Source organism: Gorilla gorilla, chromosome 6, assembly GCF_029281585.2.
Source record: "Gorilla gorilla gorilla isolate KB3781 chromosome 6, NHGRI_mGorGor1-v2.1_pri, whole genome shotgun sequence".
Taxonomy (NCBI): domain Eukaryota; kingdom Metazoa; phylum Chordata; class Mammalia; order Primates; family Hominidae; genus Gorilla; species Gorilla gorilla.
In genome coordinates this window covers 106,617,226-106,635,135 of record NC_073230.2, presented here as the reverse complement: position 1 = coordinate 106,635,135, position 17,910 = coordinate 106,617,226, and the positions used below count along the sequence as shown (strand labels likewise).

The 17,910-nt window shown below is 34.3% G+C and overlaps 1 protein-coding gene across 8 annotated transcripts in view; it reads right to left on the bottom strand.

Annotated features, from left to right (window-relative positions):
• CACNA2D1 (calcium voltage-gated channel auxiliary subunit alpha2delta 1) overlaps window positions 1-17,910 on the bottom strand; it is a 494,639-nt gene that overhangs the window by 188,118 nt on the left and 288,611 nt on the right. For all 8 annotated transcript variants that reach the window (XM_055347564.2, XM_055347566.2, XM_055347565.2 and 5 more), the window contains exon 5: window positions 1,657-1,698. In XM_055347564.2, coding sequence (XP_055203539.1) covers window positions 1,657-1,698 — 42 coding nt within the window. The remainder of the gene's footprint in view (window positions 1-1,656; window positions 1,699-17,910) is intronic.

The window sequence follows — 17,910 nt, the reverse complement described above, 5'->3', positions numbered from 1 at the left end:
AACAAAAGAAAATCACCAACTTCAATGTAAAATAAAAATTACTTTCTAAATAATGAGCAAACCTAAATAAAACTGTTTCACATATAAAAATAACTTCTTTAATTAGTTTAGAGAAGAAATACTTATTTGCAGTATTGGTTTCATTATTTTTATGCAATCCTTAATTGGAGGATTGCATGTCAATGCCATTCACTTTATTGTAAGTCTTTGTCATCGCTTTACAAATTAAATATTAAATAAATGTTGCAATTTATGTACCAGGAAGGTTGATGAAGATTTTGTACATATTTTTAAATAAGTTTAAAAATATCAAGTGCTAATTATAATGGTGAAACTAAACATCTCTTCAAAAATGGTACTTATTTTGATATCAATAAACCATTAAAACATTTTGTTTTAGTTGACAGTTTGTACTTAATAAGCCTCCTACATCATTAAAATAATATATACAATCATGATAAGAGGAAAGATGTCACGGGAACACCACCTATGTCTAGAGGAAAAAAAATACTTTTCAAAACACTATTAGCTCTTCAACTATAAACTGGAGAAAATAAAACCTTCATTAACAGTATTGTAGGAACTAAGTAAAATAAGTTGTGTAAAGTGGTTAGTAGTATGGTTTGAGATGGTGGTGGTATAATTTGTTATAATTTGGGAAACTGACATTATCAAGCCATTATGTGTTTTCTCATTTTTTGAAGACCAGATAGACTTGTTTTATGTATTTTTTTTATTTTCTTCTTTTAAATAGCTGGAAGAAAATTCCATATAATAGTATATAAATACAATTATTTTGATTCGGATGAGAAGTGTGTAAAAGACATGTAATACTTTTATTATATTTGTTTGCTATGTTTACTGAAATACCCCAAGCTCCTAAAATAACTAAAATATAGGATGAGCTTAACAAACACTTTTATCTTAAGAAATAAGTATACATAGGCATTTTTTTATCTAAGAGTCAAATAAAAGAATTTTTAAAAATTAAGTGTAACCTTTATTAGATAACTTCGCAACTCTATTCACCAACACTAAGTAATAAAATGTGTCCTCAATGTCTATCCAGATGTAGCAATATTAGAAGTAACTGATTAGCACTAAAATAATCCATGTTTTCAAGTCATTTAAATGTGTACATTAGAGTCATTTATTTAAAAAGTCATATGGAGCAACTACTTTGTTTCAAAGACTGTACAAGCAGGGCAGGTTGTTGCACAGCTTCTGGGGTGTCATTCATATTGTAGTTGAAGTAAATGGTTCTCCCTGGTGTGCAAAATTTAAGTCAAAGCAGATACGCGTGGTGACCCTGGTGACAGGAGCCAGGATACAGAGGTAGATGGGATTGGATAGCTATTTTCAATATTGCTAATGGAGTCCAGAGTATCACAGTTGGTACAGAGGACTGTGGTCTGGAAAAAGTGCAGTGAGGGTTCAGATCCAGAGAAACACATGGAATTTTTACTTAGGAAGATGACAAGAATAAGTTGTTAAAAATCACAAAAGTTCTTCATTATCTCGTATCTAACTAGTATTTTGCTCATGCAATCTAACATTGTCTTAAAAACTAAAACTGCTAGCTCAATTTATTCTATATAAGGGCAATCATTTTACTATAATTTTCTTGGAATTTAATGGAAAACATTTAATACTCACATCGAGATCATCCTTTGCATTGTAGTAGACAACTTCATTGCTCTACAAAAAAAAAGAGAAAGAATGCTTTATTGATTTTAATAAAAACAATACTGTATCAAATACTGAATACATTTTATGCATATTATAAAATAAACTCCTCGTCATCTTTCTTTCACAATATATTCCACAACGATCCATAAGGATTAGCCACTATTTTTCCAGGAACATATTAAAACCATTTATCAGTGATATTACATCTTGCAGTGGGAAAAAGATCCCAGTGTAAGTCTGAGACCCATTTGTCAAGAAAAAAATAAGTGAAAAATTCATAAGTAAAATAAATTATACACAAACACATATATACACTGATATATTAATACACAATGAACAGGATAATTCAAGAAGCATGTAAGATACGTGCCTTAATACTTTGTTGAAGCCATGATTTTTATATACATACACAAACAGAGTGTTGAAATGATTCTGGAAGAAATGTGCATCTATACAATATTGGCAGAAATTTACTCATGGAGTCTGAAAAGAAATGATGAGCACCAGGGAATTCAGATAGTAAAAACTATCAGATTATCTCACACTAATACTCTCATATTCTAGCAAAGTGGTGAATTAGCATTGGTTTTCTAGCAAGAGTAAATATATATGGATGACTCTGCTAGCCATCAGTTTCCTGAAAAATACCATAAATATAAATTAGGGCTATATACTATGTTAGAAAGGAAAAATGGAAATTGATTAATAAAATGAGTGTCAGGAATTTAAAACTCCTATTCTTTGTGTCTCTGAGGCTAGTTCTATGTAGTGTAAAAATAATCCACTTAGACTGATTTCTCTGTCTTATTCCAAACTGATTGAAGATATAGTTCATCTTCCACATGTCTTCAAGTAGTAAACTCACTACGATGTGAACACATATTTTTCTCTGCCTCTTAAACATCCAAAAACATAGATGCTGTAAACTTTTAGGCCGATGCGGTGGCTCACGCCTGTAATCCCAGCACTTCGGGAGGCCGAGGTGGGTGGATCATGAGGTCAGGAGATCGAGACCATCCTGGCTAATACAGTGAAACCCCGTCTCTACTAAAAAAAAAAAAAAAAAAAAAAAAAAATTAGCCGGGCGTGGTGGCGGGTGCCTGTAGTCCCAGCTACTCCGGAGGCTGAGGCAGGAGAATGGCATGAACCCGGGAGGCGGAGCTTGCAGTGAGCCGAGATCGCGCGACACAGCGAGACTCCACCTCAAAAAAAAAAAAAATTATTAAAAGCAAACATATAATACACAATTTTTAAAACGGAAATTACTTGGGAAAAGTTCACTAAATTAGTGCTTCTCAAAGTGTATTCCCTTTCCCCCTCCCCGCAAAAATCACTACTTCTTCAAGATATTAATGGATGTCATGTGGGCAAAAGCATTCCATGATCATATGACTTTAGAAAATAATAAAGTTAAAATTGTCTCTTTTCGGCAGAACTTCACAGAGACAATGTATAACTGTACATTATAAATCTCCAAGAGGAAAATACATTGTGTTTTCTCAGTTTATTTACCACAGAAATCTGCCTGTTTTTGTTTGAGAAACATACCACGAGACTGAAACTCTAAAATATAGGTCTCCATGAAGACCAAACTAACCAAAAATGATATAAATATCACAGCATATGATTCATAATAGAGACTGAAACCCATGAATTTGAATTTCATTTAGAATCACTAAAGTTTTACATTATTTAATTGATTTTCAAAAGAATTATTCAGTAGCTAAAAATTTTAACATGCATAAAAATTCTAATTCCTGAAACATTTCTTATAGCATTAGTTTTTTTTTTTTTTTTTTTTTTTTTTTGGGACGGAGTGTCGCTGTGTCGCCCAGGCTGGAGTGCAGTGCCGCGATCTCGGCTCACTGCAAGCTCCACCTCCTGGGTTCACGCCATTCTCCTGCCTCAGCCTCCCAAGCAGCTGGGACTACAGGTGCCCGCCACCATGCCCCGCTAATTTTTTGTATTTTTAGTAGAGACGGGGTTTCACTGTGTTAGCCAGGATGGTCTCGATCTCCTGACCTCGTGATCCGCCCGCCTCAGCCTCCCAAAGTGCTGGGATTACAGGCGTGAGCCACCGCGCCCGACCTTATAGCATTATTTTTATAAAAAAGCAGAGCTCATCACATGTGCAAAGCAAGACAATCTTCTGAATCCACCTGAGACCCAAAGCTAATTACTAGTTTATTGATCCTGCTTGTACCTCTGCAGTTTATACTTAGGAGACGATTTTCAATTTAAAATGTGGATTCTACGAAAAGTTAAAGCACTGAATAAGTTCATCTTCATTTTAGACTTTATTTTCTGCCATCTGCTTGCTTATATTAACAGAATGGGAACACGTAGAAAACAAGGTAAGGCTGCATTGAATTTCAAGCAGTTCAACATCGGCATTTTCAACAGATACTCACTAATAACTATATGCACACACTGTTGCGCCAAGAAAGGCAAAAAATAAGTCAAACCTATCAACTCCTACTCTTTTGGTAAAATAATGGATACAAATCAGTTGCATAAAACAACATATGTATGTAGGATTACACTTGGTCCATGGTACTAGAATTAATGATTAGTCAATGTATTTCCTAGTAATAAAATATAAATAAATAATAATCAAGGCTAAGATTAAGAGTATTTCACCTAGTGTCAGAAGGGTTACAAGTATGATTTTTTAAGTGCCAGTATTGATATAAACTAAGTATTTTGATCCTGTTAAGAGGTATGCATGAAACTAAAATTAAGTAAAATTAAGAATTAAAAAGATCTAAGTTTATCTGAGAATTTCCCAATGGTTTTTTTCCCTTGTGTACTACATTCTACAAAACCTGTTACTTATCTCTTCTTTCAGAATGAGGGTCCATGGTACAATGATGAGCACTCTAAACTCTGAAACTCTATGTTGCTTTTAAAACTGTCATTGAAAAGGTGCATTTCAAAGTTCACTTAAGTGTTAACAAATTTGTACAAGGCTTTCTGGATTCTGGATTGCATATAATTCCAAACGCTGAGTTTTTAAGTAAACTGAAGAAACAAATATATATTAGTTATACAATTATATTGCAGGTCAAACATCCATACTCATCCATACTCCTTTCTTGTTACTAAGTATTTGACATTTCCTTTTTTTTTTTTTTTTTTTCTTTGTTGAGATGAAGTCTCGCTCTATCGCCCAAGCTGGAGTGCAATGGCATGATCTCGGCTCACTGCAAATTCTGCCTCCTGGGCTCAAGCAATTCTCCTGCCTCAGACTTCCTAGCTGGAACTACAGGCATTTGCCAACACACTTGGCTATTATTATTATTATTATTAACGGTGTTTCATCATGTTGGTCAGGCTGGTTTCGAACTCCTGACCTCAAGTGATCTGCCTGCCTCAGCATCCCAAAGTGTTGGGATTACAGGCGTGAGCCACCATGCCCGGCCTTGACATTTCCATTATAAAAGAGTTCTTTCTCAATATATCATTCATTTATATGGTCAAAATATCAATGAAAAAAACAAAACTGACTTTTTATAGAAAACAACAAAATGAGAAAGCACTTACTCAAATATGCATGCTTAGACATGTTGTCACATTTTAAGAAGAGAACATAGACCTTAGTGGAATTTGCAACCAATTATGTTCCATACCGTAAAACTAAATTTCTTCTTCACCAATAAATGGGATATTGCTTTTGGCTTAGGAGCATTTTTACAAACCTCATACGATAAATATGCTTTTCTTTCTCAAACCCCAAATTTTCATTCATAGCATATACATTTCATTATTCCCTTATTTCATGAAACAGAAAAGCTCACTTGATCAATTTTAATAAGAATAAATTTATACAGGGCATCAGGAGTTGGAGAAACTAACTCTGCATCTGCTCTGTCAACCAAATCCACCTCTATGGAATATGACCTTAAAATAAATGCCAAATATTCAAAGAGCACTTAATTTATATCACCACATCAAAATATTTTCCAAGTCTCAGTTCATATTTTCTTATAAAAAAATTGCAATTGGCTGGGCGCAGTGGCTCACGCCTGTAGTCCCAGCAGTTTGGGAGGCCGAGGCGGGTGGATCACAAGGTCTGGAGATCGAGATCATCCTGGCTAACACGGTGAAATCCCGTCTCTACTAAAAGTACAAAAAATTGGCAGGGCGTGGTGGCGGGCACCTGTGGTCCCAGCTGTTCGGGAGGCTGAGACAGGAGAATGGCGTGAACCTCGGAGATGTAGCTTGCAGTGAGCTGAGATCACGCCACTGCACTCCAGCCTAGGTGACAGAGCGAGACTCGTCTCTTAAAAAAAAAAAAAAAAAAATTGCAATTATTCGTTTGTGATTTTTGTTTGGATGCTTTCAGAATTATTTGGCTCAGAAACAATTTCAACTATAATTTTGAGAAAAATCATATTTTGGAGAAGCAGTCATTCTCTTTCCTATCAATTCATTTAAAGCTATCTTTTTGCTATTTAGAAATATATATTAAGATATGTGCAGCTATGTTAACTAAATCAGTCTTTCACTAGGAGTTATTCAAATCACTGAGTCACCACAATATATCCAGAACCAATCTTAACAGGACTGGGTTAAAGGACAATTCTTAGGAATAAAAGATGATTCACACTGAATCAACTAAATTCTGTTCTGATGCTTTTATAGATATGAGTTTTACTTAAAATGAATTCTGTGCTAATAGAAAATTAGTGGAGGAAATTTTTTAAAAAATGAAGTTAAATGCCTTAAGTGGGTAAAATTAAAGGAGAAGAGGAAAAAGTCTCAGGTGAATTCTTTCTCCCTTAACCCAGTCTCCTGTTCCCATCCCACTTAGACTTTGTACAGGGAGATTTTGGGGTTTCAACAACAATCGGGGGAGCCACACCACTCATTCAACAATTATTTTGGCAACCTTCTCCGTGCTACGTATTGGAGAAATGAAGATGAATAATATCTACACCCTGACCACAGGGAGCAAGTGTTCACCCTACAACTCGTCTGTGGCAAGGATCTGACCTCGTATAAATGAAAAATATCTCATTATGGTTGGATGACATGACCACATAAACTAAAGCTTTCTCAGTTTTCAAAACAGTTGAGAATTAACAAGTTTAGACAGTCAAGACATTGCCCCTCTGTTGATCAGTTTGAACATGTGTTTCTTTCTTAATCATTTCCCTGTCTTATCACTAAAAATTCCCTCAGTCCCTTCTCTAGAAAGTACAGTTATACCAGTATCATTTAATACTTTAATTAAAACTATGGCATATAAACTAATTACCATGGGAACAAATGATAGAATAATCTTGTTTCTCTATTATCCTTCAGCCTAAATGTCTTTATGCAAATTATTAAACAACATCATCTTGGAAGGTTTCACACTCAAACACACAGGTTTTCAGTGGATTTCAAGGCATTATGTGCAGTATGATAGAATAAAGTCAGCAACAGCCTCAAACTAGATTCAGGGATTAAACCTTTGGAGAGCTATTTTTCATAATTTAAGCACCACCAGATGACAAGAACAAATTGTTTTGTTTCTGATTTTTAACCATGCAGTTTAGTTATTTATTATCTCCTTGAAACAAATTTGCCCAAATGGTCCACGCTAATATAATACTGCTGCTTACTGAAATTTCAAACATCCCCTAGCAAGTTGAGAGATAAATTACTTTAGTCCCACATTGTCTCTTGGGAGTCAAAAATTAAATCTGAGCAAAATAGACCTTTCCATCTTAAAAATGTATATTGTGAGTGACAGCCCCTTGCAGGCCACTTGCCCACAAATGTGGGCCTCTGATGAATAGTTTATGCTAAAAATCTGAGGCAGACATGCAAAGCTTCCCCATGGAACTAAGATGTTGCCAGGAATAAGGCTTAAATATTGCAACTGAAAATTAAGATTTTATAGTCAACAATTAAAATATACGACACATTCAAAATTCAAATAGAGACTAACTTCCTGTCCAATTTACTAATTCTCTTTCTTGGCTATACTCAGCTCTGCACATGATTCACAGCCTGACAAGTTTTGGGCAACTGTACTGTCTGATAAAGTCACTTTTACAAAATATTGCAATCTTATTGTCATTTTTATCACTCCTGAGTTCCAAATACGAAGTCAATTGGTTAAACATTGTAGATACTCTTCATTAAAAATAAGTTATGTTAATGATTCATGCCAGCCAACATGTACATTGTTTAGCTAAAATCATTTATAACTCAAATTTTCTGGAAATACATTTGTAGCAATTTGACTTAGCAACCACTGCTATTTTGTCCATATCAACTGTTGTACCTGGGCTGAGTTCAACCAACAGCACTGTAACACTGTGTGAATAAAAGAACTTAGGAACACGTATGCGTGTGTATGGCTGTGTGTGCATGCCAGTGGCGAGGGGGCATATGAATGTGAGTGAATCATTTTCAAGACAGTGGTCCAGGAAAAAAAGTATTTTTTCCTGTCATTATATTTGTTTGAAGTTTGGAAAACATGAACATATTGAGAAAGTATGTAATTTAGAAGATGAAAAGAAAAAATAAAGATGGGCACAAGTCCATCTAGAGATAAGTGCTACCATATAACTGAACTGAAGACGTGATAAACCTGCATTCATATTATGTGACAAGAGACAATAAGATAATTGATATAAAGTGTCAAGTACAGTGCATGGCACACAATATATGCCCCATAATTGTTAACTACTTTTTATATATGAAAAATATCAGGAATATACATCCATAGAATTTACCAATTAACTTTAGTTAATACCTACTTATACATGAAGTAAATTATAATTTTACTTTCTTAGATCAGTTAGGATGCAATGTGTCCTTTAAGTGCTACCTTCAAAGATTCCACATAGCAGAGTGGAGAAGAAATAAAATTACTAGTTGTTGTCATGCTTTTTAATCTGATAAACCAAATGAGATGATTCATAAGAAAGCCTAATGCAAATGGTAATTAATTGGAGTGGAAGGGGCTTATATGCATCCTGTCCACCAAATGTGTTGCTGTGCTCCAGACCTGTGTGATTCTGTACTCTCCAGTCTCTACATGTACACCTCCACATATCAATCATCATTCATTACTGCCTATAAAAACTTTCACCTTGTATTAACCTAAAAGTTTGCTTGTCCATCCCAACATCCAAACTGCCCAATCTTGCTGGAGAAAATTACACACCAGTAAATCAGGAGTTTCTATGTTTTAAAAACTCTAACAAACATGTAGGGTTGTTTGGTAAAATGTTTTTCTATTCAGAAATCCTACAGCTTTTCAGAAACTGTTTATTCACCCAATCTAATCATGTGATTCTGTCTGGCTAGTAAATCACATCACCCCACTTATCTGATGACAGAAATTAACAAGTACCTAAATATATTCAAAAATTGTATTCCGTCTCTCTATTTCTTTGGGTGTAATAGGTCTAGGAGTAGTTACGGTCATAAAAGCTGAGCTGGTTACAGCCTGAATCCTTGAGGCTTCCTTCATCTGTTGGCTTCTTGGTGATAGGAAAAATCTTTTTTTTTCTTAAGCTAGTAAGAATTTGGTTTCTAACACAATCGATAGTACTGATACTAATACCATACTTTCTACAATGTTTTCTTCGAATCTGATTTTCTATTACTAATAGTATTATTTGCTTAAAGTTTAATTTTTATTTGTAGCTTTACAAGAATTTCAGTGTTCTAGAACTAACTCCTAAATCTGTGTCCTAGATGCTAGCTCCTGCTGATTCATTAAGAATTCCATTTATTCATCATCCCCTTTTTCTCCCCTGTGTATCCATCTTTTATTTAATCACATTCAGGTAATTTGCAAAATGCAACTAAGAGAATTTGTGGAATAAAAACTCAGATGTGTTCTGGCATGAAATATTTTTTCACCTAAAATTTAAAATTCTAGCAGAAGGTTAAAAAAAAAATCAAAGAAGCCAAGTTCAACGTTTCCTTAGCTCCTATATAAAGATAAAGCATTTTAATATTTTTCTAACATTTCTCTAATGAACTAAAGGTCAAAAATCACCTACTGCCAACTTAATATTGTATAAGTGGTATATCAGTAATCATTACCATTTTTAAAATGATGGATCAGTTTTTTTACATCAACTCTTCACTAGCCTTTAAAATTAGTTGCATAATAAAAAATCAAATAACTCTACATTTTGATTGCATGCTTGAATATCAGTTTTATTTAAAAAGATTAAAGTAAAATGATTTTGCTAGCATGGTTCAATAATGTGTGGAGTATAATGAAATCATATAATCTGTTCCTTCTTTGAATTCTCAGCATTCTTTCACACGAATAAATAAGCATTGAGCTTTGTACACATGCTCAGCCTGATTTAGGTTAGAAACCTAAACACATGTGTTTTTTGACAGCCTGATTACTAAAGGTGACCCAGTGAGTTAAATATTCTCAATGTCATTTTATGTATTGAAAAGCTTAGACTAGCAACAGTTAAACTGAGTCTTCTTATCCTCAATCAAATACTTATACCTCCTGTGTACTGCTATCATGAATGCAGACATGACCTACATCTTAGAGACAGTGAATTTTATACATATATAAAATATAAATTATATAAATATATAAATTATATAAAATATATAAAATAAAAAATAAAAATATATAAATTATATAAAATATAAATTATATATAAATTGTGTATAATATATAATTTATATGTTATATATTATATATTACATATTATATATGTATTATATATATTGCATATTATATATTATGTAAATTATATATAAATTACATGTATAATTTTTATATATGATTTATATTTTATATATATAAAATTCACTGTATAGATACAGAATGTGTGTATGTATGTATATTCTGTATATATACAAAATGTGTGTGTATACATGTGCGTATATATAAAATTTTTACATATAAAATTTATATAATATGTAATTTATATATTTTACATATATTATAAAATTACATATAAAAATTTTATATGTAAAAATTTTATAAATACGCACATACATACATACACACACATTCTGTATATATATTATACACAATTTTATATATATATACACACACATATACCTATATGTACACTTTCTAAATAGTTTACATAATAAAGTATTTAATCTTTGAGACACATTCATTCACTTTATCCATACTTTTAACTTTGTCTTATAATCTACATTAAAATATAAATTTAAAATTATTATTAATTTATTTCGCTTACTGGAAGAACAACAAAGCTAGAAAATAATTTTGGCCTTTTGTAAGCTTGCTTCTGTTACTTTTGCCACATATCACTTTACATTTCTTCATCCGGTATTTTCCGTTGCATAATTGTAATATTTTAGTCTGCTTATTTTTTAAGTTGTCATTATGGTGCCTGTAAATTAAAGTATCATTTCATAAGTTGTCCGGCATATTAACCAATCTACAAGCCAAAGCCATCTAAGAGGAGTGGTCACATCGAAAGATAATAGATCCATGTGTCTTTACTATGTTTAATAACCTAACTGCAAAGATACTCATGTACTACAGCCCAGAGCTGAACTATCATGCTGGTGACACAAATGGAAATATCTCCCTAGAGGAAAGAAACATTCATGACGTTCACTAAAAGGAACTGCTCATTTCTTCTACATATATATATATGTGTGTGTGTGTGTGTGTGTAGAAGAAATGATATATATATATCTTTATATATACATATTTATATTTATATATATAAAGATATATATATTTATGTATATACCTTTTAAAGGTAAGAAGATTAAGCTACTACAGTTTGAGTAGAGACAATGTTCTATTGTGCATATACTCAATGCTAGCAGTGTCTGGAATGCTGTACGAAGTGCTATTGAAAGGGCTGATAAATGATTAAATGAATATGATAGGCCTATGAGCAACTATTAGAAATTCGGCCAGGTGCCTTGACTCAGGCCTGTAATCCCAGCACTCTGGGAGGCCGAGGCGGGTAGATCACCTGAGGTCAGGAATTTGAGAACAGCCTGGCCATCATGGTGAAACCCTGCCTCTACTAAAATACAAAAATTAGTTGGCTATGGTGGCACACATCTGTAATCCCAGCTACTTGGGAGGCTGAGGCAGGAGAATCACTTGATCCCAGGGGCAGAGGTTGCAGTGAGCTGAGAGCACCACTGCTCTCCAGCCTGGGTGATAGCAAGACTCCCATCTCAAAAAAAAAAAAAAAAAAAGAAGCTATTAGAAATTCTAATAAAATAACAAGTACACACACACACCTGCACACATACACATAATTCATAACAGTCAAAAAAAAGTGTAGAGCTTTACAAAAGCTCGAATAAGTTAAAAGGTAGGCTACTTTCACTCTCATAGGAAATCAAGGAGAAATTCCAAGTAGACTGATTTCAGAGTTCGTTGGCTCTTGAACTTCAAAGGAGATCAATTCTTATTAAACATTAAGAGCTATATCAATTTATTTCTTCATCTGATAAACTTTAATAGGAATCTGCCTGTAAGCTATTTTGGTGTTCCAAATGATATCAATAAATATATGATTTAAACTCTATGAGAAGAGCAAAGGTAGACTATGAGAAGGTAAATGTATTATTTTCCTCAGGCACCAAATCTCCCAGAAACCTCATTCCAGAACTGAACAAACACATTCATAATGCTGTGGAACTTGCTTTAATCTCCTTTAATCTGTAACTCCAATGAATCTTTAGATATAATCATCTAAAGCATTAAAATTTAATCTTCTAAAATATTTCATTTCTTATGTTTCTTCCTATTGACTCAGATACCCCACAGACCTTCTTGACTCATGATCAAGGTCAACAGCACTTGATCATAATATATGATGTCTTAGCAAGAGAGCTGTTAATTTGTCCAATGGTAATATTAGCCCTTCCTTTCCAGATTAATCTTTATCAACTCCAGATTATTATCCGACTAAAACAAAATATGAGGATTAACATTATGGTCAGTGAATAACTTAGTTTATAATAATCTGTTCAAAATTGGAGCCTCAAAGAACATTAGGTTGGTAATCACTACATCAATTTCATTCATCTTTCATCAGGCTTATAGGGATATGTAGGATAGGAAATAAAGGTAGTACAGGGACATTTATTATGTGTCTATTATGAAATAAACATTCACATATATACAGTACTCCTTGCTCATCTCCAAGAGAAACATCCAAGACGCCCCAATAAAGGCCTGACACTGCAGATATAGATAATATTCCTACGTATACAAACTCATAAGGTTTAATTTATATATTAGGCACAGTAAGAGACTAACAACAATAATCAAATAGAATAATTAACTTTATGCTGGCATCACTATTCTGTGAAAGTGGTAACAGCTAAAACAAATATATCACTGTTCAGCTCGGATAGTGCATTATGTTCCTATAAGGCAATAATCTTAAAAGCAAGGCTTGTTAAAGTAGAAAGGAGATTTGTAAGTTTCAAAAACAGATGATTTTACATATAAGACAAAACTAAGAAGTCTAAATGATGAGGCATAGTTAGAAAAAAAAAAAAAAGTCAAGGGATGTTCCTCCCTATTAGAAAAAGGAATATTGAGAATTTCCTGAATTGAAAGAGCAAAAGAAAAGCTGAAGGAGAGAGCTAAAAGTGACATGTATATGGACTGGCTCCAGTTATAGGTAGGAAACAGTGAGAGAGCAAAGGAGGTGTGTTTGGGAGAAATTTGCCACATTTTCTACTAGGAGTCTGGAATAAAGACTTTTCATTATTAAGTAAAATAAAGGTGCATCCAGGAAGCTTTCTTTGCCAGAGAAAACTCCCCAGCTTCCCTGCTTCACGTCAAAATTGGACAACCTTGTTTTTTCTTTATTTGGAGACGGAGTTTTGCTATTGTCGACCAGGCTGGAGTGCAGTGGCACAATCTCGGCTCACTGCAACATCCGCCTCCCAGGTTCAAGTGATTCTCCTGCCTCAGCCTCCCGAGTAGCTGGGATTGCATGTGCCTGCCACCATGCCCAGCGAATTTTTTATTTTTAAAAGAGGCAGGGTTTCACCATGTTGGCCAGGCTGGTCTCAAACTCCTGACCTCAGGGGATCCACTCACCTCAGCCTCCCAAAATGTTGGGATTACAAGCGTGAGCCACTACACCCGGCTGGACACCCTTCTTAATGCCTCTCATAGAATCTTCTTGTATTTCCTCACTCTATAAATCAGAGAGAAGAGTCACTACACATCACTGGTTTGTTGTATTGATGAAATGGGCAAGTATCTGAGTCAAGGATTGGCTGCATTCCCTGCCTCAGTGTGTGTACTCAGCACAGCATAGTGTGATCACCTGCCTGAGCCCTGTGAGAGACTACACCTCAGCCATGTTTGAGCTCAATGCCTGGCCCATCACAGCTTAGATGTCATTAACTACTAAACAAGCCAGCCTCCCTCATAAGGTTGTTGAATCATCTGATGAATTATCTTAATATTCCACAGACAAGATGTTCACTGACTGGTTTTTAACACTGTCCTAGGTTTGGTTACCTAGAAATAGACACTGAGACTAGGATTTGAGCATAATTTATTTGGGAGGTGATCCCAGGAGACACCAATAGGAGAGTAGAGAAGTGAGACACCAAGGCACACAAGCTGTGGTCAAGAGCAGGTAGACAACTGGGGCTGTTTCCCTAGGAACCCTGGGGAGGCTATATAGAATTTCACTCAAAACGGTCACATCCAAAGAATGAGGAGGCTCAGGTAGTATCCACCCATACCAACTGTCAATGGGAGTGTTCACTCCTGCTCATTCTGGCCACCTGAGAAAGCCATCAAGGCCAAGATGTGCAGATGCTTAGAGTAGGAAGCTATAAGAGTATGTGCTTGGCCGGGTGCTCACACCTGTAATCCCAGAACTTTGGGAGGCCAAGGCGGGCGGATCACAAGGTCAGGAGATCGAGACCACCCTGGCTAATACGGTGAAACCCTGTCTCTACTAAAAATACAAAAATAAAAAAATAAAAAAAAATTAGCTGGGTGTGGCACCCAGCAGGCACCTGCAGTCCCAGCTACTCAGGAGGCTGAGGCAGGAGAATGGCGTGAACCCGGGAGGCGAAGCTTGCAGTCAGCCGAGATCGCGCCACTGCACTCCAGCCTGGGCTACAGAGCAAGAGTATGTGCGTGTCTCTGCGTGTGTACATGTACGTGTGTGTGTGTGCGTGTGTGTGTGCATGCACTGAGGAGATGTGGGCAGGGAACCAACAGCATCTACTATAGGCACGCAGTGAGTGTTTTAAAATGCTTACTGAGCACATGGCTAAATGCTTAAACGACTTTAAGCACTGACTACTTAGTAATGTGGCTTCCCGAGGCTTTGGTTCCTCCCCTGTGACATAAAGATTCAGTTGACAAATACGGTCTCTAGAATCCTTCCACCTTTAAGGTTTGGTGTTTCCACTAACTGCTTTGCTTTAGATCAAATTAAAAAAAAACAACCAAAAAAAACCCTAGTAGCTGGGTTCATCTACTTTTTTTTTCCCCCCCAGTAAGCCATTATTTTGCTTCTCATGTGAGCACCCAACAGAACTTAAAGAGGCATCTCTCTTATTCTGAAAACAAAGCAAAGGTTTCCCTTAAAAAAAAAAAAAAATTAAAACCTCCAGTACATATTTTTGTAGAAGCATGTAAAACTGTAAAAAAGAAAAACCTTTGCATCATTTTTTTTCTATCTTGAAAGGTCAAGTTAAGGTATATTCATTTATTCCTGAAAAGTAATGACTATGTTCCAAGGATAGATGTTTGCAATAGAAACATCCACAAACTAACCTAAATCAACCCCTTTGCACCTACCAAATACAAGCTGGCAATTTCCCCATTATGATATAAATTACCTGCTACAGATCAATTGCTGCTCTCTTTCATTAATATAATTAAATGACATTCATTTGTATTTAACTAAAGTAGAAATCAGTGTTTTTATAGGGCATAGATTACAGTTTAAATCTGTACTGCTTCTTTGTAAAAAAATTTTGTTAACAGTACAAAGAAACGAAGGCTGTTGCAGAAGGAAAAAAAATGAAATGGCTTCACACATTAAAAAAGCACATTTGAATAATATATAATTGCTTGGAAACAAAAATTTCTAATAGCTTATGTTTCATTACCCTAGTTTTAGTAACTGTATTTAAGTTATATTTCAAATAGCTTTTTAAATTCAAACTGTTTACTGATTCAGAGATAACCTGTCTTTAGTTAAAACATGCATAATTGTTAAAATGTTAATTTCTGAAAGCAACAATCCAAAAGATTCTCACCAAATTCAAAAGACTCTCAACATAGCCCTAGTTAAATTGTATTCTTTATTTCATCTCTTGTCCAAATTTAAAAGAAAAAAGTAAAGGAGAGGCAAGGAAAGGGAATTCTGTGGACCATGCTTCATTCCTCAGGCATATTTTCATAGGAGTTATTTTAATTTCAAAATGCATAATTGTTTAGTAAATGCAATCTTTTCTTTTCTTTAGAGTAGTAAATGAAGATCTGTATACTTTTCCAAAAAATTACAGACAAAGTTGTACCAAGGAAAGGCTGAATCATGGCAATACAGATGCACTGAATGACAAATTTAAAAATCTACATTCTTTTCCTTGGTGCAATCCTTAGTCCGTGGTTGCTAACAAATCAATCTATCCTAAGTTGTTTTGGCTTCTCATTTATCAATTAGGCAAAGAATTCCAAATTCAGAGCAGTATAAATGAAGAAATTTGGATGGTTTTTAAATAAGAAATTGAGGTAAAAGGAAGATAAACTGAATAGCTAAAGAACTAAATAAAACTACTTCAGTCATAAGAGGCTGGTGTCACTTCGGTGGAGAGCAAAAATACTGCAGAGAAGCTGAGCCAATTACAGAGTTGTCTACATTTTCAACTGTGATTCCAGATGTGTTATTGAACAAAGGAACACATCAACATACTCATCTTTTGATCATATTAACTTCTTTCTAGCATGTAAGAAACTCAGTATGAAAAATATTTTACATTTAAAGAATCAAGCAATTTCAAAGTTAATATCCAGGTGAGAAGAATAAAGAGAATGTATTAGCACCTAATTAACCTTTACAGACACAATTCCCTCTCTACAAAACTAGAAGGAAGTATTTTTTCCTCCAACATGTTGTATATTTTTGTCCACTTTCATGGACTGTTCAGTAAAAACATAGCAGATCTAGAAACACATAAGAAGGACAAGTGAACTGAAAGCAGATCAAGTGAGATTATATCTAAGCTTTATATTCCAAAGTTAAATGTATCAAACTATATATTTACAGAGGACAAGCTAAACCTAAAAATGATTAATCAATGCTTATAAGTATTAATATAATAATATGCCTTCCATTTACCATCATGTAAATGATACGAAAACCACATTTATATTAATATAATTCACCTATTATCTAGAAATTTTTTAGAGATTGCCCCCCACCCCCCCAAAAAAAATTAGATCTTAATATACAAAGTTGAGCTCAGGCTAAGAATTTTCTTAAAACCTTAAGAAAAGGTTAATACTTGAGAAAAGGTAAAACCTTGAGAAAATATTAATACTAATAGGTTTATCAGAAAAAATACAGGACATCCAATTAAATTGGATTAGATGATGAATTCTTTCTAGTAAAAGTATGTTTCAAACTTCTACAAAAGGCATAGTTACTTGAAATTCAAATGTAACTGGGAATCCTGTGTTTTTCTCTACTAAATCTGGCAACTTTCATTTATGAGATAGTATTATATCATTTATATGGATTTTACATTGTTTCTGATAAATTTTAAAATTCAATATTGTTGCAGAAATTGGGGAGGGGGGAGAATGCTACATCACTAAACACTAGCTTTGAAATTAAGTCAGGAACATGATCTTAAAGGAATGACATCAAAATTGCAAACAGCTCCAGTCCTTAGAAAATGTAATTACCCAGAAAGGCCAAGGTGTATTTCTGTTTTTCAAAACTGGAGTAACTCTTTAGTTAAATGCATTATATGCTTCGATGGTTACTTCCAATTTTACGTATAGAAGAATTATTGGGCATTGTTCATTAATTTCTCATTTTGAAACATACTAAGGCAATATCAAAATGGCTGCATTGGTAATTTAGTAATTTATTAACTTTCGAGAGCATTCAAAAAAGGGAAACGTGGCTGTAATATCTGCCATCCCATTGATCACCTAAGCTGATTTCTGTGACCTGATCAGCCAGGCAGTTACATTCAAAGTAGACTGTGCAATCCTTCTAAACT